Here is a 27657-nt window from a genome sequence, read left to right as displayed (position 1 = left end):
GAGGTGGCTGGGCCCGGGAGGAGGCGGCGCGCCGCTGGCCACGGCGGCTTCCCGGCTGCGCGGGGCGGCGTCACCGGGGCGGGGCGGCGGCTCGCCGGGAAGTTGCGCGCCGCCAAGTTGCTGCCTTGTAAGTAGGGCGACCGAGACGGCCAGGGCAGGTGGGAGGGGCCGCTCGTGGAACGCCACTGCCTTCGGATGAGAAGCTCCGGGGAAGCCTGGCGGCGCCCCCCGCGCTCCCCGCTGGCCCCGGGCAGCCTCCTCCAACGGGGCCTCTCTCCGCAAACCTAGCCCTCCACCGCCACCACCTTGCTGGCTGCTAGGAGAGAAGGAGCTGGGCGTGGGCTCCAGGAAAAGGTGGGCGACGCAGGGAGGGCGGCGCCGACCCAACGGGTGCCCTGCAGGTGGCAGATCCAGCGGACCCCCAGCAGCTTCTGAGCACGATCCGGGTGCCGCGTCTCCAAGCCGCCCTTCGCTCCGCCTCCCATCTCCCGACGGCAGCCTACAACATGTCCAGAGGCCTGGACTCCGCCGTCCTACCCTCCGCGCCGGGCACCCGGAGGGCCGCCCCCCGAAGCCTCAGCTGCCTCTCGGACCTGGACGGTGGTGTCTCAGCCCCAGAGCCGCGGGCCTGTCGGCCCCCTGGAAGCCCTGGCCGCGCGCCACCACTTGCGCCGGCGCCATCGGGCTGCGACCCCCGCCTGCGGCCCATCATCTTGCGACGGGCACGCTCCCTGCCCAGCTCCCCCGAGCGCCGCCAGAAGGCCGGGGGCACGGCGGGCGCAGCATGTCGGCCCGGCTGCAGCCGGCAGCTCCGCGTGCGCTTCGCCGACGCGCTGGGCCTGGAGCTGGCGCAGGTCAAGGTGTTCAACGCTGGCGAAGACCCAGCCGTGCCGCTGCACGTGCTGTCGCGCCTCGCCATCAACTCGGACCTGTGCTGCAGCAGCCAGGACTTGGAGTTCACGATGCAGTGTCTGGTACCCGACTTCCCGCCACCCATCGAATCGGCCGACTTTGGTGAGCGCCTGCAGCGGCAGCTTGTGTGCCTGGAGCGTGTCACCTGCTCCGACCTGGGCATCACCGGCACGGTGCGCGTGCGCAACGTGGCCTTCGAGAAGCAGGTGGCAGTGCGCTACACCTTCACGGGCTGGCGCAGCACACTCGAGGCGGTGGCGCGGTGGCGCGGGCCTGCGGGCGCCGAGGGCACGGAGGACGTTTTCACCTTCGGCTTCCCGGTGCCGCCCTTTCTGCTGCAGCTCGGCTCGCTCGTGCAATTCGCCCTGCGCTACCGCGTGGCCGGCGCCGAGTACTGGGACAACAACGACGGTCACAACTACAGCCTCGCCTGTCGCAACCACGCGCTGCACATGCCGCGCGGGGAGTGTGAGGAGAGCTGGATCCACTTCATCTGAGCCCGCGGAGCCTGGAGTCTGGAGCTGCGCACCCAAGCTGCGGTGCTTCCTGGCGCTGGACGCCCACCTCTAGGCCGCTGCGCTCCCATACCTCTCCCCGTAGGCTGTTTGACCTTTCGTGCTGAACCGGGAGGCCACCAGTCTTCTACTTGAAATGTGTATGCTGTTCTAAAATGTAGCCTGTGGGGCATGGGGGGGGGTGGGGCAAGGTGTATAACGTGTTGCTAAGCATGACAGTCAGGACCCCCCGGGGAGGGCAGCTCTCCCGGCCTCCTGCTCGGAAGGCCTGGCGCATGTGTGTCCGTTAACGTAGGTGTTACTACCGTGATGCTGCGACCACTCGCCCGAGGTGAATGTCTTCTCAGGAATACTCGGGATTTGCTAAGGTCTGTTTCTTAAACCTTGTCCCATTTGTGCTGGTGCCCCTTGTAGTGCGCTGTACGTGCAGTGCCCTCGAGGCATGCCTGCCCAGGGACAAGAAGAACCCGAGACCCCGTTTGCTTGCCAATGCCTGTAGCCTTCTAACAGTGGGAAACTATTAATAGGCAGGAAAAATGTGTGTCTCATCAGTCAGCGCGCAAGCCAGAGGCTGTGAGCCCTGGGATCGGCACGGCCCGGTCTGCCGCACGGCTGCCACGCATTTAGCAATTACGCATCTGCATATTGCCAGGCCACTCTGTGTAGGTCGGAAACTACCCAAACATTCTCCGAAACACTGCCTTAAGTAGTTGGGGTTTTCACTGCCTACAGGATTTCAGGCAACACTGTTCTTTGAAATCACATTTCTGGTGACCAAAGGGACTCTAGTCCTTAAGCATCGACAGATCCTGATGTTCAGCTTTCGGAAGTCCAGCGATTGAGTGCAACTAGAAGGTGCTTTCAGCAATGCCCAGGGCACTGGGGGAAAAACCCAACTGTTCTATTTTATGTGGTTTTAAATCGCATTTATGTGTCAGGTTTTATCAGCTACCTGCCAAGGTAACCCTTTGTGCCTTCACAGAGTTCCTATCTGGCCTTTCCTGGGGTTATTTCCAAGTTTTGAAATATTAAATGTTTAAAAAAAAAAAGCCCCTGCATCCAACAAGCAGGTCATGTTCCCTGCGGAGTGCCAGGGTCACTCAGCACTCCCAGCAGTGGTCTGTTGTTCTCACGGTGCTCTGACGGCAGGGGCAGGGGCTGGGGCGGGGGCGGGGGCTGGGGCTGGGGCAGGGGCTGGGGCGCAGGTGTTCCAGGGAAAAGCTAGTGGACACTCTCTGGTGTGTGGAGTTTGTATTTGAAGTCTCTAGAACCAGTGAGATCAACGTTGTGGCAGCTAACACAGTGAGGTAAGCACATTTTTAAACATCTGTTGAAATGTGTCAAGGCAGTGTTAGAGATAGATGTCGGTCTTTAAACTACTAAGTCAAATGATTTCCACCTGTAAGTTTTGGAGCTTGGAGACCAGGAATGGCTTTCTTTAGGAACTTGTGACCTAATACCGTGTTTTGATTTACAATACTGTGGTTCAATGGCAGATTGGGATCACGCACCACATTGATATGCAAGAGAGAGATGCCCAGTTGCATTTCCTGTGAACAAACTGTCCCAGTAGGGCAGTACTCCAGCGAGGGCCCTGGCTGCCTTGCACTTGGCCGCAGCCCAGGGTGCAAGCAATGGCCCCGAGCGTGCAGCTATGCATTGTAACTGCCAATCGTTTCCTGCTTTGAGGCATGTGGGGGGACGTTATCACCTGTTGTCACTTGCGGGGCGCTCCGGCCATGGACACAAGGCAGCTGTCATACCCTCAATAAGAACCTCAAGGTGCCTTTAAAGACATCAACGCCTTGTGAGATCTGGAAGCGTAACTGCCCTGCCTGCTTGGTGAGGAAGCTGTGGGACGCTGGAGCCTTCAGACCCTGAGACAGTGACGCTGCTCAACTGTGAACATCCTGTGGTGGATTGTGCAGTTGCTGGATTGTCTCGAAGTATTAAAGTGTGTGTGCACCAGGAGCTGTGGGTGTGTGTGCTTCGTGTGGTCCAGCCACAGAGGGCGAAAACTTCCTGCTTAAATCACTACCCGGCTTCAGAAGGCACTGGCAGAAACAGGGCCTGCTTAAAGCACACGGTGATGCCACCTCGCTTCAGGAGCGGGGTTGTGTCTGTGTGTGTCTCACATCAGGTCAGCGTGACGGCTGAGAACAGCTGTGGAGGCTCCTCACAGCAACAGTCGGGTTTCTCGTAGTGCTGTCGACATGGGGGTGGGATGAGGGGTCTGCTTACCATCCCCCCAGGCTGTGACCCTCATCAAAATCTATCATGTAGGGCAGAAGAAAGTTAACACTTCCTGTGACTCCTTGGTTGGCCAGTGGGCGGGGTGCTTTGTATGTCTGATTTCATGTATTGTGAAAGAGGCTGCCTGGCACATGGTAGTCCTGGTTACTTGGCTGAAGGTCCTTAGCTGCTGAGGCTATGCATCCAGACCCACCGTCAGGTTCTGCAGGGTGGTACTGCCCGGAGCCTGTTCCCACAGCGCCAGCCCGCTGGGTGGTGTGGCCGGGAGCTTCCAGGTTCTTCCAGGAAATGCTGCTGAAATTTAATCCAAAGCCAACTTTTTATTAAAATTGATACGAATTTCCCCCATCAAGCTCCATGAATTAAAACCTTATAAAGGGCTTGGCGCAACAGTGTATTAAGGTCCTCACCTTGAACACGTTGGAATGCCATATAGGCACCGGTTCTAATTCCGGCAGCTCCGCTTCCCATCCAGCTCCCTGCTTGTGGCCTGGGAAAGCAGTTGTGGTCGGCCCAAAGCCTTGAGACCCTGCACCCATGTGGGAGACCCGGAAAGAAGTTCCTGGCTCCTGGGTTCGACTGGCACAGCACCGGCCACTGCGCTCACTTGGGGAGTGAATCATCGGATGGAAGATCTTCCTCTCTGTCTCTCCTCCTCCCTGTACATCTGCCTTTCCAATAAAAATAAATAAATCTTTGAGAAAAAAAATAAGGTTATAGGGACAAATAAGGTTCAGATGAGTGATCCTTGCTCTGCCATGTTGTAGGCTGTACTGTTTGCTGAGGAATCCCAGGCCTTCTGGACACAGGACATACTACAGCTACATGCAAAGAGGAACTGTTGCTCTCAGTGTTGAAATCCATTGGTGAAATGCAGTGTATTCACAGCTTCGGGCTCACCCAAGGTAAGGGTGGAAGCGCTATGTGAGAAGGATCCACATTGTTCATGAAACCGCCGCAAACACCTGCCCATCATCAACAGGCACTGTAAGAACCCGAGACGCCTTGGGATATGTACAAGCTCCAAATCCTGAGTAACAGACCAGCGAGGCGCTAGAGAGCTGGCGTGTGTGTGTGCGTGTGCGTGTGTGTGCGTGCGTTGTGTGCGTGTGTGTGTGCGTGTGTGTGTGTGCGTGTGTGTGTGTGGCAGAGAATCCTATGTCTACCTTCCAATGGCCACGACAGTTGGGCTCAGAGCCAGAAGCCAAAAACTCCACCTGGGTCTTCCTGCAGGGCGGCAGCCCAGGCGCCTGGGCCATCTTCCCGTCATTAGCAGGGAGCTGCATGGGAAGCGGAATGGCCAGGCCTGGATTCAGTGTTCTGATACCGGCTGCCAGCGTCACACCCGCCAGTAACTCCGGGTGCCACATGCTGGCCCCCAGAAGTTTGCAATTCTAGGGCAGCAGAATATTAAAACCACCGTTGACCCTTTGCATTATTCCATTGTGTGATGTGGTCTGGTCCTGACACCCTGGCAGCTACGGCGGCCGCTCGCCCACCCCACGGCCTGAAGGCCGGACACGCTGGTGGCAGTACCCTACGAGCGATGCCCAGGAAGCCAGGCTCCGCCCGCGGCGCCCGCCTGTCCCCCCGCCCGTGTCCCGGCGGCGTCTCCGCTTTGTGCCCGGCTCGCCCAGGGCAGCGTCGGGGCCAGGCCTCGGCGGGCGCAGCTCGCCCCTCGCCCACGCCCTCACCCACGCCCTCGCCCCTCACCCACGCCCCTACCCACGCCCTCGCCCCTCACCCACGCCCCTCACCCTCGCCCTCGCCCCTCACTCCGCCCCGCCCTCCTCAGGCCTCGTGCGGGGGCGGGCCCCAGCCGGCGGGCGGCACCGATTGGATGCACTGCCAAGCGAGCGCGGCGCTGATTGGACAGCCGTTGCGGCCGGGCGGCGTGAAAAGCCCGCGCGTTGCGTGAGGCTCGGGCGCTCGACGGCCGGCGGCGGGGCACGCTGAGGGGCGCGGCGGGGCCGGCGCTTCCGGGCCCAGGTAGACGCGGGGGCCGGGGTCGTGCGGGGAGGCGCGGGGCGAGGCCGGGCCGGGTCGTGCGGGGCGAGGCCGGGGGGCGCGGGGAGGCGCCGGGCCGCCGCGGCTGAGGTGAAGGCCGGCCCGGGGCGTCGCGTCAGGGTGGGCCGCGGGCGTCAGGGTGGGCCCGGCCCGGGCGGCGGGCGGCGGGCGGCGGGCGGCGGTTGGCGGTTGGCGAGCTCCGGGCCGGCTGGCGTCGGGCGCCGAGCGGCCTGCTTGGGGGGCGCCGGGCGGCCCCGTGGCTACCCGCGTGTGCGCCCCGCGGGCGGCCCAGGCTCGCGGCCGGACCTCAGGGAGCGCGGCCCGTGGGTCCTCGAGGAAAGGGCAAATGGACGCCGACTCTCACGTGATTATGGCTCTCTTCAGAAAACCCGTGGTTCCAATCAAGATTTTTATTTAATATGGAGAATCTAGGGATTCAAAGTTTTACGTAAGATTTAAGAAAGTTGAGCAGTTTTTCACCAAAAAATATGAAAGTATGTGTTTATAGTTATGTGAGAAGTTTGTAATTGTGAACTTGAGAGCTAGCTGCCAGGCAGTTGCGCGCTGGCCAGCAGCCGGGATGGAGACCAGGCCGGGGTGGCCGTTGGCAGCGCCTCCTCGTGCTGCTGACCGGTGCCACCTGCGGCCGCGCCTTCACCCGCGCACCTGGCACGGCCCGCCCGCCCGAGCGCTTCGCTGATTGATTGATAATCTTAGGTGGTTGATTAGGGCTGCAGGGAAGCGGGTGAGACTGTTGTTTCTGTTATTATTATTACTTCTGTATCTGGGGTACAGGGAGAGATAAAGGGAGAAGCCCCCCAGCCCCCCACCCAGCCCGGGTCCCCGATTGCGGCCTGCGCCCAGGGCACTGCTCAGGCTTGATAGTTTATCAGTCCTGAATGGCTGCCAGTCTCGCCATCCCAAGCACAATGAAATCTCTCCAGAATCCACTGGCTGACACAGTTCACCTCGGAGTCTCCGTACGCCCAGATTTTCGCAGATGATTGATTTGTTCTGTCCTCTGTCCTCTGTTGTGATACCAGGCGTCCTCAGAGGAGGCTCAGCCTTGACACATGCACTCCATGGTCAGTCCGTAGAACCTGCACTTCTCTTCATGGTTGGGGCTCTGAGAGCAGCAGTTCAGTTGGAGGAATCCCAAAGAAACTTTGTCTGAGGTGATCCCATACCTGATTCGTGGGTGTGTGTGACAGTTCGTGGTGCCAATTTTTTTTTTTTTTTTAACGTGAGATTTGTAATACAAAGTAAACAGTAGTGCCTGTCTTCCCCGGAAACCTTTCCTGGGCCCGGTGTGTGAATTATTCTCATACAAGACTTGTTAGGGGAGCACTGAATACTGGGTGCTGAGAAGCTAGATGTGCTCCGTCCTAGTACAGGGTGAGGGCCCCTGTGCAGACCCCGAGCCCTGCCCCACGGTGGCGGGTACACAGGAGCGCCCTGCCTCGGGGTGGTGGGGTACAGAGGAGCGCTCTGCCCCAGGGTGGCGGGTACACAGGAGCGCCCTGCCTCGGGGTGATGGGGTACAGAGGAGCGCTCTGCCCCAGGGTGGCGGGTACACAGGAGCGCCCTGCCTCGGGGTGATGGGGTACACAGGAGCGCCCTGCCTCGGGGTGATGGGGTACACAGGAGCGCTCTGCCCCAGGGTGGTGGGGTACAGAAGATGCCCTGTCCCAGGGTGGCGATGAAGGAGAGCTGCACTCTGGGCTGGGTTTTATGGGTGTTAATCCATCCCCAGACATACTTACCTAGAATAAGTTTGTAAATTTGTTACAATAACAATATCACATATTCCCTTTTTACTTTTGACTTTGTCCAAAGTGTGAACCTAGAAGTGGAATTACTCTATGATTTTACTAGTTTTACTAGTTACTTCTAACTGGAAGGAGAAGCTGGTTTGGTACTTGCCATGTGCTTTGAGGCTGGGTGGTGGCAGGCTGTGTGCTCGGTGCCTCTCTAGGCATGTCGGTTATTGTATTTAGTGTTTGTGTGGGGGCAACATCCACTCCTTACTAGTCAGCTGTTTCATTTACGAATGAATTGTTAGGTTTTTGTTGGATAATTTATTCTCCTTCATTTATAATTTCTTAGCATTCATGCTAATCTTTAATCTGTTGTAATAGACAAAAAATGTACACAGGTTCGATTCCATTACTTTTATGCTTTGTGCTTAAAAAACTGTTAATTTAAAAGGCAGAGTTGGATATTCTGGATATGCTGGTTCACTGCCCAGATGGCTGGAATGACCAGGGCCGGGTCAGGCCTGGAGCTGCTTCTTGGTCTCCCATGTGGGCTGCGTGGGCCACACACTTGAGCTGTCTTCAGCGTTTCCAAGTTCATTAGCGGGGGCAGGTTTGGAGGTGGAGCAGCTAGAATCTGAACTGCCACACATGGGCTGCCCGCACCGCAGGCGGTGACTGCTCCGTGCCAGGCGTGGACTGCCCGCACCGCAGGCGGTGACTGCTCCATGCCAGGCGTGGGCTGCCCGCACCGCAGGCGGTGACTGCTCCATGCCAGGCGTGGGCTGCCCGCACCGCAGGCGGTGACTGCTCCGTGCCAGGCGTGGGCTGCCCGCACCGCAGGCATTGACTGCACTACGGCACAGTGCTGGCCTCCGTGCTTGGTGCTTCTTCATGTCTTCCCTTGCAAGGTCACAGAGAAGTTTCTGGGTTTTTGTTCTCATTTTTGAGCTTTTCCCTTTTACATTTAGTTAGTAGTACCATTTTGAATTTGTTAACAGAAGAGGATAGAAGTCTGATTTTCTTTCATATGATGAGTTAATTTCCTTAATACTATTTGTTGATATCTTTGCCTCATCTGATCTTATATGTACTTTCAAGTGTATATTCTTAGATGTAAAATTATAATCTGTTTTGTTTTACTGATCTATTTTCCATTCTTAATATCTCACTATATATAGTAATGCAACTTTTTAATGTACTAAGTTTGCATATCAAAGGGGATAATTCTTTGAGATTTTTCTGAGTTTTTCAGGTATAACAGCAGTATTATTCATAAAAATTTTAAGTTAACAAAATTGCTTAAAATACTCTTATGATTTTTTAAAAAGAATATTTATTTTTATTGGAAGTCAGATATATAGAGAGGAAGAGAGACAGAGAGAAAGATTTTCCATCTGCTGGTTCACTCCCCGATTGGCTGCCACGGAAGGAGCTGAGCTGATACAAAGTCAGGGGCCAGGAGCCTCTTCTGGGTCTCCCATGTGGGTGCTGGGGCCCGCGCTGCTGGGAGTGACGCGAGTGTCTCAGGCTCCTGAGTTCAGGCATTTGGCTATCAGAGTGTAGAGCTCTCTGTCTCTGCCTTTCGTAGAAAAGTCCCAAAGTAAAAATAAAAGTTATACTTTAAATTGGATTCCTGCCAGATATGTTTTTAAAAATCTGTTTTCAGAGTATTACTGATATAAAGGAACAGCATTGATACTTACGCTGAACCTTGCTGGAGTCTGATATGATAAGCAGCACCCTTTGTCTTTTTAATTTTTATTTTATTTTTTCTAAAGAGTTATTCTTAGTGGAGTGGCAGCTTTACAGAAAGAGACCGAGGGGAAAGGTCTTTCATCTACTGGTTCACTCCACAAATGGCCACAGTGGCCAGAGCTGAGCCTGTCTCAAACCAGGATCCAAGAACCGCCTCCTCTGGGACTCCCATGTGGGTGCAGGTCCCCACAACTTGGGCCATCCTCTGCTGCTTTCCCAGCCACAGGCAGGGGGATGTTCTGGCTGAGGAAAAATGCAGTGATGGAACTGTGGCTTTAACCCTGTGTTGGCTAGGTTAGTGAATTTGAACCTTAGTTTTGGTCTGCTGAATTTGTCAGTACTGAGCTCCAGCATCCTCCCTTGGGCAACACGCGCCTTGAGACAGGCCTTTCCTGTCAAGAGGGAAGTTGCCCAACTCCAGAGTGAGGCATACCGGGTGGGACCGTCCAGGAAGAGGACAGCTGAGCGCAGCAGTAAGTCTTGGTTGGAGTAAAACAAGGGTGGAACCAAGTTGACCTGACACTCAATTCTCCCCTACCAACCCATAAATTCCACTCTATCTGAGATGGCAAGAGATGAACCAACAGAGTTCAAGAGTGTACTCAATTGTTTTCTCCTAAGAACTGGGATTAGGGAAAAAAATGCTGTTCTCTAACATACCCTAGCATTGTTTACTTACTCATAACCGATTTTCGGAGTGAGGCATTGCCTGCTCTTGAGTGTGTTCTTTGGGCTGTGAAAGGATCTTAGGTTTTCATCCTGGAAAGCCCTGCTTTGGGATAGAACAGAAAAAGTCTAACGTAAAAGTCTGATGTAAATTTATTTTAGTGCCAAAAAAACTGAGTCATGGCGCAGGTTTCTCATACCTTTTTCATTAACTTTTTGAAGACTAATCTGAATCAAATATCCGAGTTCTTATTACACTTGCAAATTATATCTAGGTATGTGGCCATACCTTGAACAAAGACTTCTGTTAAATGTTTAATGAAGTATGTAAAATACATATGCAAAATACATAAAAATGTTTCAGTAGTAAAATGCCAAAAGAACAGTTATTCCTAATTTGAATATAAAATTCCATTTTTCTTAAGATTTTTATTTGAAAGACATATGTACAGAGAGGGATCTTCCATCTGCTAGTTCACTCTCCAGATGGCCCCAGTGGCCAGAGCTGAGCTGACCCAAAGCCAGGAGCCAGGAGCGTCTTCTGGGTGCAGAGGTAAGGCCATAAGCAGGCAGCTGGATGGGAAGTGGAGCAGCCAGGACGCAAATCAGTTCCCATTAAGAGAGGCCAGCATTACAGGCGGAGGATTAGCCTCTCTGCCACTGCACTGGCCCTTTGCTTTAATTTTAGGGAACATTCAAGTTGAATGATTAGAGTACTTGACAAGTTGAAGCTCAAAGACTGAAGGAATTACAAACACAAAATAAAAAGTCCTGTGTGTTTGATTTAAAATATCTAAAACTTAAAATTCTTCAGTTAGGGCCTGGTGCGGTGGCGCAGTGGTTAAGGTCCTCGCCTTGCACGCCCAAGATCCCATATGGGCACCGGTTCTATCCCGGCAGCCCGGCTTCCCTTCCAGCTCCCTGCCTGTGGCCAGGGAAAGCAGTCGAGGACGGCCCAAAGCTTTGGGACCCTGCACCCGCGTGGGAGACCCAGAAGAGGTTCCTGGCTTCGGATTGGCATAGCATCGGCCGGTGCGCTCACTTGGGGAGTGAATCATCAGACGGGAGATCTTCCTCTCTGTCTCTCCTCTCTGTATATCCGCCTTTCCAATAAAAGAAATAATAAAAATAAATCTTTTAAAAAAATTCTTCAGTTAAATCCCCAAGTATCCATATGCAGTCGCCTGGCTGAGATGCAGTCGCCTGGCTGAGATGCAGTCAGATTCATGGAGTTGGGATTTTTATATGACTCTCCTTCATGGAGAGAAAATCCTTGTGGTGAAGCTGCTGCCTGCTCTGCAGGCATCCCATATGGGTACCTGTTGGAGTACCAGAAGCTCCATGTCCGGGTAGCACTCAGACCTAATGGCCAGCAGATCAAGAACTCTAGTAGTGGCACATCAGATGCCATTTCTTACAGTGTGGCAAAGAATTTAAGACTGCAGAGGCAACAGTGAGCTGCGCATGTGCTGAGCTGGGAGCAAACTCACTAAACTCAGTGCATTGCACAGGTCCCACAGGAAAATATGCCAACTATAGCATTGTATGTGTGGCCCTCAGACCTCACAGCCAACAGGTTCTGGCAAGATCAGCACCACCAACAACCTAGTTGTATAAGACATCTGCTGTCTCCCGAATCCTGGAACCTGCTCCAACCAGAAGAGGGAGAAAGGTTGTACAGGCAACAGTACAGCCTCAGCACGGTATAACAGGAAGTGGAGAGCGGTGAGCCAGAAACTGGGGCTACGGAGACCATGGCGGAAATCTAACATAAGAACCCAGACCTGGAACTTGAATTATAGACCTCTGGGTGATACAGCTTAGAAACCTGCCCACAGGAGAAGAATCTAACCAGAAGTACAATGACCAAGAGCAAAAGAAGAGACAGAGGCACAATAAATAACACTGAAGACTCTTCTGCAAAGGAGCAAAAGCCTTAGAGTTCACTGAGGAATACATCAACAAGAGGCACGTAATGCTGAGTTAAGGAATTTAAGGAATATGTCACACAGGAAATGAATGAAATCAAAGTTGATATATCAGAAGTTCAGAATAGAGTGGAGCAAATTAAAAGTACACTGGTGAGTTTCCAAAATAGAATGAGTGAAGCAGAATAAAGAATCTCAGAATTGGCAGATGTTTTTTGGTCACCAGGGAGAAACAAACCAAAAGCTGGAAACAGAGCTGGGTCAAGCTAAAAATAAGTATTCAAGAATTGGAAGACACTATTAAAGGGCCAAATATAAGAGTTATGGGAGTCCCAGAAGGTGCAGAAAGAGAAACTGGGATTGAAAGTGTATTCTATGAAATAATAAAGGAAAATTTCTCTAATTTGGAAACAGAATCGGGCCACAGCTTCCAGTAGAGGCACAGAACTCCCAGCAGTGTTAACCCAAGGTGATCTTCACCACAACACATGATAACTCTTCAAACGAACATAAGGAAAAGATCCTCAAATGTGCACGTGAAAAAAGCCAACTTACATATAAAGGAATGCTAGTTAAACTCACAGGAGATCTCTCGCAGGAAATACTACAGGCCAGAAGAGAATGGAGCAACAGTTTCCAAAAAGCAAAAAATTGTCAGCCCAGGATAATATACCCAGCAAAGCTTTCCTTTGTCTTTCAAAATTAAATTCTTCAACAGCAAATAAAAGTTAAAGGAATACGCCTCTTCCAAGCCTGCCCTAAAAATAACACTTAAAAATGTTCTCTTGACTGAAGAGGAATAGCACTCACCAAAACCAAAGGCAAATGTGAAGAACATCCCAGTGAAATAACAGAAGACTAAATCAATGAACAACCCATTGCTAAAATGACAGAACCAAATTGTCGCCCATTCGTATTAACTGTGAATGTAAATGGCTTAAAACTCATTAATCAAACATAAAGTAGTAGACTGGATTAAAAAATAAAACCTATCTATTTGTTGCCTACAAGAGACACATCTTACCAACAAGATCAGTGGAAACTGTATCTCATGGATTTTGATTTTTTTTTTTCAGGTTTATCTCTTCAAAACATTTTCTCATTAAAATCTTCATTGACTCATAGATCATACAGTAGCATCATTTTTTTCAAGAAGGTTCTTGATTTTCATTTCTTCAGTGACACATTAATCATTCAGTAGCATGTTTAATTTCATGGCATATTTAATTTTTCTTCCTGTTGATTTTATATTGTGGCTTTTAATTTAAGGGGATGTACAGTAACTGTAATGGGGACTATCATATCTAGTAGCATGTTGCTTAGCTTCATGGCATTATAAATTTCTGTTTCTCTTCCTGTTGATATTGTGTTGTGGCTTTTAATTTAAGGGGATGTACAGTAATTGTACTGGGGACTATCCTATCCAGATGTGAGGACACAATGCAGTATGCAGCTCTACTTCCAGACAAAGATGGACTCCCAGTGAAGCTGATAACTGTATCTTGACATTAGGATGCTGGACTCTGCCATTGTCCATGGCCACAGTGATGGGCATATGACTGTTTATGAAGAACTATAATAATGATATAGGAGAATTCGGGGAGGGAATTGGGGAGAGTATGGGGGAAATTCCGGGGCCCATGGAATTGTGTCACAAAGTGATAATAATATTGAAAAAGTAAAAAATTATTTTCAGACTAATATAAAGAGCATGTTTCCTTAGTTCATAGATCTACTTCCAGTAATATATTATCTTAAGAATATACTTTTGGACAGCATATATGTAGTTTTACAAAATTATGACTCTGCCCAACAATCTGATTTTCAGTTGAAATTGTAGGAGGGTGCAGAATTCTTCTTTTAGGAGTTTTTAAGTTGGGTCTGAGAATTAAATTTACATAAAACATTAAAAGGATCTGGTAAGGAAATGAATGCCAAGAGCGAGTCACTGAATCACGTGTAGATGAAATATGTGAAATATGATAAAACAGAGGCTTGAGTTAATGTATTTAACTCAGAAAAGTGTCCAGAAAGGTAAGAATTTCCTTGTATAAGTTTTTTCTTTGCTTTGTCATGCTGTATATTTTTTTAAAGATATATTTATTTATTTCAGAGTTAGGGCTAGAGAGAGAATGCCACATAGCAGGTCATCAGTTGGCTCACTCCGCAGATGAACACAGAGGTCGGGGCTGGGCCAGGTGGAAGCGGAGCCAGGCTGTCCGTCCTCGTTTATCCTGTGGGTGGCAGAGCCCTAACACTTGGCCCAGCCATTAGCAGGGCACTAATTTGGAAGAGGAGCAGCTGGGACATGAACCAGTGCCCAGTGGGATAGTGGCGTCACAGGCTTGATTTGCCAGCTTTGCCACAGTGCTGGCCTCAACTTGCCATCCTGGATGATAGGAAGGCTACTTTCCCTTGCTTTAAAGAGGACAGCTTTGGTAAGGAGATTTGAGGATTATTTATTATTTATTTGAATGCAGAGTGACAGGAGAGAAAGGAGAGAAGCAGTGCGAGTGAAGGGAGCGAGGGAAGGAGAGCGCCCTTCCTCACTCGCCCTGGTTCACTCCCCAGATGACTAACAGGCAGTGCGCGGGAGGCTGATGTGAGGAGCCAGCAAGGCTGTTCCAGTTCCCATGGAAGGGCCAGAAGCTTAAGGACACCTTCCACTGGCTAAGTGTGTTTCACCGTTTTGGAAGAGTTAGATTTTTATTGGAAAGGCAGTTAGAGAAATAAGAGTGGAGGAGCTCTTCCAACCACTGGTTCATGCTCCTGAAGGCTGCAGCAAAGGCAGGCCGACCCAGAGCCAGGAGCCAGGAGCTTCCCGCAGGCGCCTGAGCAGGAGCCATGCGCGGCCGCTCCCCCAGGCCTTCGTGAGCAGGGAGCTGGCCTGGAAGTGTGCAGCAGGGACAGCAACTAGTGGCAAGATCAGCACCAGTGGCAAGATCTTGCCGCGGTGCTGGTCCTTGTGTTTCCGTTCTTGCTTTATTGATGATTGTTTAAGTAATACTCTAAACCTGCCAAGCATTGCGAATCTCTGTGTTGTACCAATATGAAACATTTTATATACTTGGATAAATTATCTTCGCACTTTCCTCCAGAAACTTCTTTGTCGTTTGGGGCCTGCATTGTGGCTAAGCAGGCTGATGCTCCACCCTCAAGTGCCAGCATCCTCTGGGGCACTGGTTTGTATCCCAGATGCTCCACTTCCAATCCAGCTCCCTGCTTATGGGCCTGGGCAAGGTAGCAGAGGATGGCCCGTGTCATTGGGACCGTGCATGCATGTGGGAGACTTGAAGGAAGCTCCTAGATCCTGGCTTCAGATCAACGCCGTTCTAGCCGTTAAGGCCGTTTGGGGAGTGAACTGGGGCTGGAAGATCTCATTTCTAATTTGGCTATTCCGTGTTGAACAGCGGGCAGTATTTTTAGAAATTCCCTTAAGTAAGCGTTTAAACAAGCGAAAAGATAAGAAATGAGACTTCTTTGTATGTGTAACTTGATAAAGAAATGTGGAAAATATCCAGTGAAAATATTAAGGAAATAACACTGCCTTGGTATTTAGAAATACTTATATAAGAGGTTAAAGGCTTTAAACTGTAAATGCATGGAACAGATTGTAAGACACAGTCAATGCGTGTGTTTTCTTTTATAGGTATTTCTTTTCCTGCTGCTTTTAATGTAGCCAAAATGCCAGTAAGACCAGATCTCCAGGTATGTGGGCCTAGACCCCAAGGAAGCAGTTTAATTCCTAAAATCACATTTTGTTTAATTACGGGCAATCAGTGTTTCCAGTTTATCGGTGATAAAGCTTACAAAATTTAATGAAATGTTTAAGTGTAGACGAACTTGAATAAAAATGCCATTTGATTTATTCAGTAGATATATTTTCAGAAGCTATATTAAGAATATTAAGTTTAAAACATCCTGTTTTTTATAATACTTTTTACATTGAAAAAATTCTGTAGTGATTAATGTGTATGTACATTGATTTTAAGTTTTTAAAATTCTCAAATAAGAAATGAAGAGTACATAGAGAGTAGGTTCTAATATTTATTTACCAGGTGTGTAGTGTGAACATTCGTACTAATGAAGTTGTGCTTTAATATCAGGAGTGGCAAATTGTTGTAATGTTATGAATGTTACAGAGCACGTGGTCATGTTCGTTAGCTCTTTCCCATGGGTGTGGGCTTTCCCTGCGTGTTGGTTCCTGTGTGTTGGTTCCTGCGTGTTGGTTCCTGCGTGTTGGTCAGCTCTTTCCCATGGGTGCTCCTGCGTGTTGGTTCCTGCGTGTTGGTTCCTGCGTGTTGGTCAGCTCTTTCCCACGGGTGCTCCTGCGTGTTGGTTCCTGCGTGTTGGTCAGCTCTTTCCCATGGGTGCTCCTGCGTGTTGGTTCCTGTGTGTTGGTTCCTGCGTGTTGGTCAGCTCTTTCCCACGGGTGCTCCTGCGTGTTGGTTCCTGCGTGTTGGTTCCTGTGTGTTGGTTCCTGCGTGTTGGCCAGCTCTTTCCCACGGGTGCTCCCACCTGCTGCCTCACTGTTTAAGCACTGTTCGCAACCGTGCAGTCTGATAGGTTCGGTTTCTTCCATGGTGTTAAGTATGAATTTAGGATCATGTCTTTTTTTATCCAGTTTTTACATTTAACATGACTTTAACAATAAAAGTAATGAATTGGGAATCTTAATATTTTTTCTATTTAGAGAGTCTTATTTTTTTAACCAAAGCCTCTTACTGTGTAACCTGGCTGCTCCCTGTTTAGCAGCAGGCAGTATTTTTAGAAATGTAAGTGAACCCATAGTTTGTGAACTTGTTTGAGTTTTCCTGTGGAAACATCTCAAACGCTGACTTCAGGTTACGACTGATCTGGGCTTTGATTCCATACATACGCTGTTCTTTTTCTCCAGCAGTTGGAAAAATGCATCGATGATGCTTTAAGGAAAAACAATTTCAAGCCTTTGGACACACTTTTGCAAATTGATATTTCTGAAGATGTGAAGATTAAATGCAGCAAACAGTTTTTTCACAAGTTGGATGACCTTATATGCAGGGTGAATACTGATTTTTGCTTAATGATCTTTATAATTATTACATGGGATTCGCTCTTCTAGAAAGTACTCCTTTAGAAAAAATAAAAACTTGAGTATGCTTAAATAGAGTTATGTTAAGAAACCTTTTTTTGTAGCTTGGCTACATCTTGAAACATTGGACTTTGTTTCCACAATAAGATCCGCAGAAAGCTGTTTTTACATAGGGTTAGTGTCAGCAGTGTCACGGGAACTGCAGGAGAGGAGTTTTTGTGAGATTTAGTAACGCCCTCTGCTGTAGGGAGAAGGCACAGGAGCCTGACCAAGTGCCCGTCACCTGAGGGAGCTTTGCTTAGTGATTTTTAAAAGGACAAATTACCTAAGTCTTGCATTTGGGTCACAAATATAAAATACTTGTGTAGACTAGGAAAGGCAGTTACAGTGAGATCTGTGACTCATTGTGATTCATTCATATTCTAGACTAATTTTTTGAATTTGTAAAGATCTTAATTTTGCCCTGAGTTTGCTATTCAGTGGGCTGGACATTTTAGGAAAAAAAAAATTTTTTTTTAAGATTTACTTATATTATTTTTTTTATTGGAAAGGCGGATATACAGAGAGGAGAGACAGAGAGGAAGATCTCCCGTCTGATGATTCACTCCCCAAGTGAGCGCAACGGCCGATGCTATGCCGGTCCGAAGCCAGGAGCCTCTTCTGGGTCTCCCACGTGGGTGCAGGGTCCCAAAGCTTTGGGCCGTCCTCAACTGCTCTCCCGGGCCACAGGCAGGGAGCTGGAAGGGAAGCGGGGCTGCCGGGATAGAACCGGCGCCCATATGGGATCCTGGGCGTGCAAGGCGAGGACCTTAACCACTTGCGCCACCACGCTGGGCCTGGAAAAAAATTTTTTTAAAGATTTATTTATCTTTAAATTTTTATTGGAAAATCAGATATACAGAGAGAAGGAGAAACAGAGGAAGATCTTCCGTCTGTTGATTCACTGCCTAAGTGGCCACAATGGCTGGAGCTGAGCCAATATGAAGCCAGGAGCCTGCAGCCTCTTCTGGGTCTCCCAGGAGTGTGAAGGGTATCAAGGCTTTGGCTCATCCTTGACTGCTTTCCCAGGCCACAGCAGCAAGCTGGTTGAGAAGTGGGGCCACCAGGACAGCAACGGGTGCCCATTCCCAGGGTGTGCAAGGCAAGGATGTCAGCCACTAGGCTACTGCTCTGGGCCCAGAACCAGAAGAAGTTTGTTTGTTTCTTTCTTTCTTTTCCTTCTTTTTCCTTTTTTTCCATTTTTTTTTCTTTCTTTCCTTCTTTTTCTTTAAAGCCAGAAACCCTCCATCTGCTGGCACCCCCACCCCAGATGGCTGCCATGGCCAGATCTGAGTAGTTGGAAGCTGGGAACCAGGAGCTGCTTTAAAGTCTTCCACATAGGCACAGGGGCCCAAGGACTTGTGCCATCCCCCATTGCTTGCCCAGGTCATAAACAGGGAGCTGGGTCAGACATGGAACAACAGGGACTAGAACTGGTACCCATATGGTATGCCAGCATCATGAGCGGAGGGCTAGCTTGCTTGCCACCTAGCGGGCCCAGAAAGTTTCTTTTTAAGCTACGCAGTTTTCCTTAGCAGTGTAGAGGTGGCGGTCATGGCCCTGTTTGAGACTGGTGAGGCTTAGAAAGAGCAGGGTGAAGCTGTTAGCATATTCTTGTGTTTGCAGAAGGTTGAATGTCTACTTTCCTTTGCAGGAGCTTAATAAAAAGGACGTCCAAATGGTTTCGGCCATTTTGGCTTCTGTGGCAAAATGTGGCAAAAATATCACTATATTGGGACAATGTGGCCTCCTCACTATGATGAAACAAGGACTAGTCCAGAAGATAAGTATAGACCCTGTGAGGGAAGCGTACGGTAAAATGCACGCTTTCTACTGAAGAAATGCTCAGGATTACTGAAAAATGAGTTTGGGAGCTTTAAGTAAAAGTTTGAGGAAAAAAAAATATTTTTATAACTTGTGGTATGTATTTTAAGGATAAAATTCACAAGGAATGTCTGGACAGTTGCTGGTAATCCTGCTCCTTTAAGCTGCCAGACCCTGCAGGGTTCCCACGCCCGCCCTCCCTCCCTCCTGCCTGCCCTCCCCCCTCCTGCCCGCCCTCCCTCCTGCCCGCCCTCCCTCCTCCTGCCCGCCCTCCTCCTAAGCTCTCCTGGGTTACTGCTGAGCTTTCTGTTGGTTTCTCTGCAACGCTGGATATTGGCTGTTCTTTTTTGTGTAGTTCGTTGTTACCTGACCAGCATCTAGCACGGTACTTGTGTCCTAGTATGACTCACATAGTTGAATTAAGGAAAAGTTAATACAAAATTGGCAAGCTAATGATTCCAGAATAATCCAAATTTCAACAATAACTTACTTTCATCTATTATAATAAGTATACTTAACTAGGGATTAGAAAGGAAAATGACAATCTACTGGAATTAAGATGAACTTTATCCTTATCTTAACTGTGGGAAAATTTAATGAGTGAATAAAGTACAGGGAATGTTTAAAAAAATTTATTTTGATACTATCATTGTTGATGTATCTTTATGCTTACGTTAACTGTTTATACAAATATAAATACATTCTTATGAATTAAAGTGCAATTCCAAATGATATGTGTGTTCTTTTTTGTGTTTATACATGGTTACCTGGTTTGAAAAGTGCAAGGAGATTATTTTAAGCCGAGGAAAGTCAAAGGATGACGCTGTCCTAAACATGATGGAAGACTTGTTTGATCTCTTGACGGTAAAGCTCATGGTTTAACTTGGTTGTGTGTAAGAATCGAGTCGTGTTCTTTGTCCTGAGCCTGAACATCATCGGTAGATTGATCACTGACTTGGTTGGATTAGTTTCTTCAGATTGTGGGAGAAATTTATACAGATTAATATAATTGCATGCTTAATGTTAAAACACAATCTGTATTTCAGTGTTAGTTATAATAGAAGATAATAACTGGTAAATATTATTTTTTTCAGATAACATTTGACATCAGTGATGAAGGTATAGTGAATGTATCTTTGTTTTTAAGCACTTGTTTGTTTGGATGACAGGGTGACAGGGAGGGAGAGACCAAGGTAGAAATTGCATCCTGTGGTTCACTCACCAAATGACTGACGTCAGGAGTTCAAAACTGCCTCTGGGTCTCCCACGGGTGGCAGGAACCTGCCACCTGCCTGGGCGTATTTGAAGCAACCTGGGTCAGAAGCAGAAAAGCTGGGTTCCTGGGCCTGTGCTCCAAATTGTGGTGCTGGCGTTGCACTTGGCGGCTTGATGTGCTGTGCCGAGAAGCCAGGCCTGAATACAGTATTTCTGTTAAAGACTTAGGACTTTAGTACACGGGTAGTGTACTTCAGCACTGTCCTTTTCTCAAAGCTCTAGGTAAGGGATTAAGAAACCTATTTTTAAAAGGGCCATACAATAGTATTTTAAACTGCAGACATTTTTATGTAATCAGAATTATCTTTTTGAATCTTGACATATTCAAAAATCTTTTTTCCTATATAATGCAGAAAATAACTTAGCTGCTGCAGATTCGTGAGAAGGATTGTCATTGAACATATCTGACTGCCCGGGTGGGCTTTGATAGAGTTCTGTTAGGGTTTGTTTGTTTTAATATTTGCGGTTAGAATGTCTGCCTTATAGAAATGAAGGTTACATGAAGTTCTTCAGTTGTACAGTTTGATGAACTTTGAAATAAGTTTCCTTTGCATTCAAAACAAGGTTCTGAAATGATCACGGCTCTGTAGTTGGAAACGTACCTGCTGTAAGTTTATAAGGGGATGGAGACGACCAGCTTAGTCTAGGTTGTGGCTCAAGCTAACTTGGTTATCTAAATTAGTGAATTTATCCCATTACTCTGGTGTGCAGTTTGAGGTTCAGTTCCCCAAAGCCCACTGTCAACTCTGCAGCCACATCTGAGGACTGGAGTGGCTCATCAGTCAGCAGTGTTGGCGCAGGATGGGGCCTGTCCCCGAACGTCAGAGAGTCACAGTTCTCCTCGGGCACTGCTGAGCAGCTGGCCTGCTGCATTAGAGGGCAACTCGGACCTCAGTGCCCATTTCTGACAAGTTCATGTAACCTTCGTTAACTTCACCAGAGCCGGTGTTGATTCAGTGAAACATCAATTCGGATGGTTTTCATGGAGCACCTGCTGATGAGTGACTCAGGCGCCTCGCGGGGCCCGGAGCCCGGGAAGCGTGCGCTAGTCTAGTGGGGGGCATGTCAGTAACGGGCCAGGATGCAGCTCTGTGACACTGGCGGCCAGCAGGAGCACCGTGCCACACGGCCAGGCCCAGGTCACTCTGTCCCCTGGGGATTGCTCACTGAGATCCCCGGATGGACTAGAGAGAAAACCATTTGCTGCCTTCAAAGCAAAAACATTTTGCTTTTAAAAATGTCAGTTAATGCTACTTTCTCAATGAATTTTTTTTAGAGGAGAAAATAGTCCTGAAGAACCACCGATTCACAAGTGACTAACAGCTTTTAGAAGTAAATAGTATCATTTATTTATTTATTTATTTTTAAGTTTCAGTGCAATTATTTTTGGAAACTCATACATTTGCTGCTGAAGTATATTCATTGTTTAAAGTTATTAGAATTTTTCAATGTGAACTAGAAAGTAGCAAATTTCTCTGAATATATTTAGTATTACTAAAGCATCATTTGAAAGTGAGGTAATTTAAAGCTAAGTGGAATCATGTGGTTAGGGAGACAGAATGATAAGTCTCAGGGCAGAGGTTTCTTGAGGTGTGACTGAAAGTGAGAGGCCAGATTTTGTAAAAGCCCAAAAATGAAGATTTCTACTTGTGATCTGTGTGATCCAAAAACTAGTACTTGCTGTGTGTCAAATGAGAAAGTGGGAGGGCTTTATCTGTGCTCGTGAGGTCAAGGTCAGTGAGTCACCTCAGAGCTGCTAGTGCCTTTTTTCTGTTAATTCATGTAAGAAAATAACCAGGAGGTTTAAAATGAACATTTATCAATAATTAACACTTTTATTCAGGTAAAAGGCTTGTAGCAGAAAGTTTCATCCCTCAAATCTGTGCCCTCATTGCCGACTCGGGAGTGAATATTTGTGTTCAGCAGGAGGTAAAGCCGTCTGCTTCATTATCATGTTTGCAAAAAACGATTAAGAAGCTCTTCCTATCTCAGACTAGCTTGTCTGGTTAAGGGCTTCTGTTTGGATGATTATTGATGTAATGAATGTATTTTTAAGCATTTATTACACTTAATCATACAGACTTAGGTATACATATAGCTATAGGAAAAGAAAATTCGTCAACCAGGGGTCTTGAAACATGTATGTGAAAATGTACATGTGTGCACGTGTGGACAGCTGGACAGTACAGGACCACCCTGCGGTGTCTAGAGCTCAGGGAACAGTCAGCGTGTGTGTTCAGACTAGAATCATGGAGTTGGGGGTCTTGAAGCACGTATGTGTACATGTGTGCACGTGTGGACAGCTGGACATAGTACAGTAACACCCTGCGGTGTCTAGAGCGCAGGGAACAGTCAGCGTGTATGTTTAGACTAGAACTGTGCACGTGCTGCCTGGCGGTCTGCACTTCCTGCTGTTTTGTGTTTTGTATATTCTGTGTTCTTTTCTTCATTCTGCTTCATTCTCTGCATAAAAATAGTGATTAAGAAAAAGTAGGCTTTAAGTTGGTATGAAATTTTCCCTGAATTTGTTGTCTTTTTTTTCTAGACCTTGAAGAAGATGAATGCTCTGATTGACAAAATGCCTAAGGAGGCCAGGAAGATATTCTCTAAACAAGAAATGTTAATCCTCATGTAATAAGTTATATTGCTTTACTTCGAGTTAAGAATTTTAAGAATACTTTTAAGGCAAAGCCCTGACTTGTGCTAGTAATTGAAACTGATAAGCCTTTTAAATTGTTAATGTATTCTTTGTCCGACTCATTGATACTAGGCAGTTGTTAACGTCAGTGAAGGTTTTTCCTCCAAAAGAGGTTTTCTGTTCATTGATACTAGCTTGCTGTGTAATCTGTCATTTTCATCCACAGGAGTGGTATGGGAGAAAGGATTTTAGATGCTGGAGGTAAGAATGACTTGTAATCATTTCAAATTTTTAAATAATCAGAATAATATATTTTGGTAAAAATATTAGCCTTATAATGGTATAATATGAGATTGTGACAAAATTATAAATAGTGTTTGTACACTGACACAATTAAGAAATATAAATGAAAGTGTCTTGGGCCCGGCGTGGTAGCCTAAGTCCTCGCTTTGCATCTGCCGAGATCCCACGTGAGCGCTGATTAGTAAGTGTCCCAGCTGCTTCACTTCCTATCCAGCTCCCTGCCTGTGGCCTGGGAAAGCAGTCAAGGACGGCCCAAACTCTTGGGACTCTGCACATGGGAGACCTGGAAGAAGTTCCTGGCTCCTGACTTCAGCTCAGCTCAGCTCCAGCCGTTGCAGCCATCTGGGGAGTGAACCAGTGTGGAAGATCTTTCTGCATCTCCTTCTCTTTGTAGATCTGCCTTTCCAGTTAAACAAATAATAAATCTTTTTTTAAAGTGTTTTTATGACAAAAGTAATTTACAAAGGAAAGAGGGAGATTAGTATAATTTGTGCCTAATGGTGTATTTATTAAGAAATTTTCAAATAGAGCTAAATTACTGATATTAAACTATTCAGGTAATGTTTTATAAAATTGAGAGCCGGTACGGCATCTGGAACAGGCATGGTCTGTAGCCCTGCTGCTGTACTTCAGTTCCTTTACCTATGGCCTGAGCTAGGCAGCGGAGGCGAGCCTAAGTGTATGGCCCCTGCCACCCCCGTGGGAAACCCAGACAAACCAGGGCCTCCGTCTGGCCCAGTTCTGGCTGTTGGAGCCTGACTAGCCAGCGGATTGAAGATCTCTGTCTCTCTAGCTCTGAATTTCAAAATAAAAAACAAATTAAGTCCTCTGACAATATCGAGTTTTATGTATTACTCTTAAGTGCTATTTATTAAAGAGCTCGGTTTGTTTTTCCCAAGTTTGCTATAAGCAAATTGTGATATGATAGTTTACATATAAAATAAAGCATGATTTAATGCACTCTGGAAGAGCTGCATCTCATTACACAGTAAGAAACAAACTGACTTATAAATGGCTTGAGTTCCTTTGCATTTTAGCACTAATAGTGATGATGAAATGGAAGCGTTTGAATATTTAGGCATGTGAAGGCTTTTTAAATTTCTGCGCATTTTTTTATTAATAAGTATTTGGACTGTATTAGTTTCTGTACTATCAAACCGTATGAAGAATAGCAAAAGAGAAGTAAATTACATTCCTGGTTTCCTCATTTTCTTAAATGTATAATATAGGCACTTTTATGAATGTTTATAATTTTCTATCATTTTTATAATATTTTTATAGATTACGACTTACAAGTAGGCATTGTGGAGGCTTTATGTAGAATGACCACAAGAAAACAAAGGCAAGAACTGGCGTGTCAGTGGTTTTCAATGGATTTCATTGTTACTGCATTTAAAGGAATTAAAGAATCTGAATTTGAAACTGTAAGTTTTATTTTTGAAAAGAAAATCTACTGGAGTAATAGAAAAATTATGATTTTAAAAAATCTTTCTCTTTTTAAAATAGGATTGTAGGATATTTCTCAACCTTGTCAATGGCATGCTTGGAGATAAAAGAAGGTAAACTTGAGTACCATAAGCAAGCATTTACCGATAGAGATGGAGCGTAAGAAGGGGGCCTGGTATGGGATTTTATATGTGGTGTAACTTTGTAAGTAAAATGTGCATGGGTGTTTGATTAAAGCCATATCTTAATCACAAAATCATTTAGTAAATTATTGTACTGGTAGCTAGGAATAATCTCTGCCTAGCCTTGATTTATTTGTCCTTCTTAGCAGAGTGTGCATTTCTGTTCATATTAATTAATAACTTAAATGGCCAGAATTGGTTTTCTCTATTCCAGACTTGCGTATGCATTATTATTTAGCTTGTGAGGAATGATAGGAACCTAAGTGTGTATTTATTGACGTGAACTGCCACATCCTGGATTTGAAGGCTGCAGCCTTCATAAGTAATGAGTTCATTCATTCATTCATAAGTAATGAACTCTAAGGAGGATCCTGGGTTCTTACCCCCAAGGGAGCGTGGAAGTAGATGAGTGTGAGCTCCTAGGAGTTTGTGATGCACAGCTGGGTGTCTGCACTGCCTGGCTCCTCAGTGCTAAGGACATTATCGGATGAATGAGTAAACACTCACTTAATAAGATCGAGTTGACGGATCAGTGCAAGGTGCCATATGGCTTAAATTTGAATCATAACTTCCATTCTTTACTCAAACATGGGAAAAATCACTGAAGTCTTGCTTGCCTTAGTTTTCTTACCTATGCTTAAGAATATTCATGCTCACTTTGTCTGTTTCGAAAAGATAATGACATAATATGTGAAGTGTGTATCTGACTGTGAAAGTACTCCATGAATTTAGCCATATTTTGTAGCAGAATCAATTTATTCTTTTTCCTCATAAATTTCATGGAGACTTCATTATTTTAGCCTAAAATTGGAACTTGTCCAGATTTCATAGTACAAAACCTTTGGTTCTGTTACTCTCGTCAGAAAGGTACATTCAGTAACATTCTTGAAGTGATAATGCTTTTCTTTGCATGAATTTCCGTTAGACACTTAGTTTGGAAAGTAGCACAGGAGATATGATTCTGTTGAGGTTGCTATGGCTCTTGCCTTTTGATTCTGGGCCGAACACGCATGTCCTCTGAAGGCTGAACTTCCTTCCTAAATTGCTCTTTCAGAGTCTTCACGTTCCCTTGTTTGGCAGCATTTCTTGATAAATATGAGGTAAGGCTTAAATTTAATGCCTTTCAGTTACTCAATGAATTTTGATGCAAGGGTCAAGTAGATTATGAGTTACAAAATAAAAGCATTAAAATTGTTCATAATTCAATCGTAAATATAGCGGGCTATTGTATATGTGACGGAAACACCAGGAGACATTTTATAGAAGAGCACTGTCCGTAGCCAAGCTGTAACGGACGTTTAGGCCGGCTCTCCAGATTGTCCAGGCTCCTGCGTCCAGCCCATGAGTGGTGTATTATTCATGAGTATGTTGAAGTATTTCACCTGTACTAGCACTTGATGGAATGTGTGTCATTGCTTGAAGCCACGTAATTTCTGTGTGCAATATTGGAGTTTGTTCCTTGTGTTTGAAAATTCACTTAAGTGCCGACACCTGTCTTCCGTTTTTTAGCCCTTCTCAACTTTTCTCTTGAGTCAAGGAACACTTGTTTACCGTTTGTTAATCCAGTAGTGCTGCTGGGTGCTGAGACTTAAAAATAGAGCCAGAAAGAATCATTGAGCTAAATGTTTTAATTTTGTGCATTGAAAGATCTGGTGAGCATGAAGGGCCTTTAGAAGGCTGTTGGTAACTTCTGGGACCCCTTGGCGAGTAGGGCGCAGCTTGCAGTGGTCCCCTTGAGGCCCCCCATCTTCCTCGCAGAGCCCCAAGGTTAAGTTCTTCTCAGGCTAGATGCTGATCTTTTGGCATCAAGCCCCTGACCTCTGACTTTTTCTGGCACCAGGATTAGTTGTGAGTGTATCCCGAGACGGGACTTTGAGCTTTTGGGGGCAGGTGGCGCCACAATGAAGAACGAAGTTCAGCCATTAGTCTAAGCTTAGTGTGCTTTTCTGTTGTCATATTTAAAAGTACAGTAATAAGTCTGTTTCATTAGCTGAAAATGCCATCAGATGAAAAGCTGGAAGAATTCTGGATGGATTTCAACACAGAGAGCCAGTCTCTCTCCTTCTACGTTGCCGAAGACAGTGATGTAAGCTCTATCTCCTCGGCGTAAAAATCGGGGAGAGTTCAGAAAGTTCCTGGGGAAAGGGCATGAAAAGTTTATTTTGGTGAAAATGTTTTCAGTTAAAAAGTTCAGGGACTCCAATAATTGGTAAAAAAAAATATATATTATGAAAAACTGTGCATAGGTTTTTTTTGAAATCTGCACCAAAATAGACATATTTTAATTCTGTACCCCATGAGCATTGAAGTACTCTTATGTGAGTATATACATTTTTAAATTCACTTTAGAATATGAATGTTATGAATGATTTCTGCTGTCTTAACAGAAAAAATAGTGATAAATTTTTAAACAACTTCTTGGCATAAAACTTTCAGAAATGGATTACATGCTGATGACTAGTAAAACTTCACACAAGCAAAGTGAGTCAAACACATTGGCAAGCATTCTATTAAGTTTACCATTAACAGGAAATCACGAATGGCCTCACTCTCATGAAACCCCTCTGAGCACAGCACGGGATTGTTCCTTGCGGTAGCACTTGAAAGCGAGGCTCAGTTCTCCTGGGTGTTTGCTGTAGAATGTTCCACACCTGTGGAGCTCCCAGGGCTGCTGTGACTCCCGCAGGCTTTGGCAGTTTTCATTAGGGAGAGCTGCATGATTCTGAGAAGTATTTTTAACTGAATTTTCTTTTAATAACTTTGACTTTAGAATGATGTTGGTATAGTCCATGCCTTTGTCTAATAAGTAATTCAGACAAAATAAGCAATTGCCCTGCTCTATGATAGAGAAAATGTCAGATATATTCAGGTATATTAATTACTGTGTTAACCAAGATGCTAGGAAATTCTTCTTTGAAAAATCTTATTTATTTTTTAAAGATTTATTTATTTTTATTGGAAAGGCGGGTATACACAGAAGAGGAGAGAGAGAGAGAGGAAGGTCTTCTGTCCGATGGTTCACTCCCCAAGCGGCCGCAACGGCTGGAGCTGAGGCAGTCTGAAGCCAGGAACCAGGAGCTCTTCCA

At 46.6% G+C, this 27657-nt stretch overlaps 2 protein-coding genes across 2 annotated transcripts in view; both read left to right on the top strand.

Moving 5' to 3' along the window:
- Nucleotides 1-120: 120 nt before the first annotated feature.
- PPP1R3D (protein phosphatase 1 regulatory subunit 3D) lies at nt 121-3398 on the top strand. Its single transcript, XM_040988241.1, has one exon. The coding sequence runs from the start codon at nt 507-509 to the stop codon at nt 1407-1409; it is 903 nt and encodes a 300-aa protein (XP_040844175.1). The 5' UTR covers nt 121-506; the 3' UTR covers nt 1410-3398.
- A 965-nt stretch (nt 3399-4363) lies between these two features.
- SYCP2 (synaptonemal complex protein 2) overlaps nt 4364-27657 on the top strand; it is a 63941-nt gene continuing 40647 nt past the window's right edge. The window contains exons 1-13 of the mRNA XM_040988237.1: nt 4364-4585; nt 15443-15501; nt 16691-16834; nt 18558-18686; nt 19487-19591; nt 19822-19846; nt 21846-21931; nt 22548-22633; nt 22867-22901; nt 24225-24367; nt 24450-24502; nt 25626-25671; nt 26562-26657. Coding sequence (XP_040844171.1) covers nt 4552-4585; nt 15443-15501; nt 16691-16834; nt 18558-18686; nt 19487-19591; nt 19822-19846; nt 21846-21931; nt 22548-22633; nt 22867-22901; nt 24225-24367; nt 24450-24502; nt 25626-25671; nt 26562-26657 — 1041 coding nt within the window. The 5' untranslated portion in view covers nt 4364-4551. The remainder of the gene's footprint in view (nt 4586-15442; nt 15502-16690; nt 16835-18557; nt 18687-19486; nt 19592-19821; nt 19847-21845; nt 21932-22547; nt 22634-22866; nt 22902-24224; nt 24368-24449; nt 24503-25625; nt 25672-26561; nt 26658-27657) is intronic.

The sequence above is a fragment of the Ochotona curzoniae genome, unplaced genomic scaffold (assembly GCF_017591425.1).
Source record: "Ochotona curzoniae isolate NIBS_2020 unplaced genomic scaffold, NIBS_Ocur_1.0 contig_48, whole genome shotgun sequence".
NCBI classification, from domain to species: domain Eukaryota; kingdom Metazoa; phylum Chordata; class Mammalia; order Lagomorpha; family Ochotonidae; genus Ochotona; species Ochotona curzoniae.
Note: the sequence above shows the minus strand (reverse complement) of the source record. Positions and strands in the feature narration are given on the sequence as shown.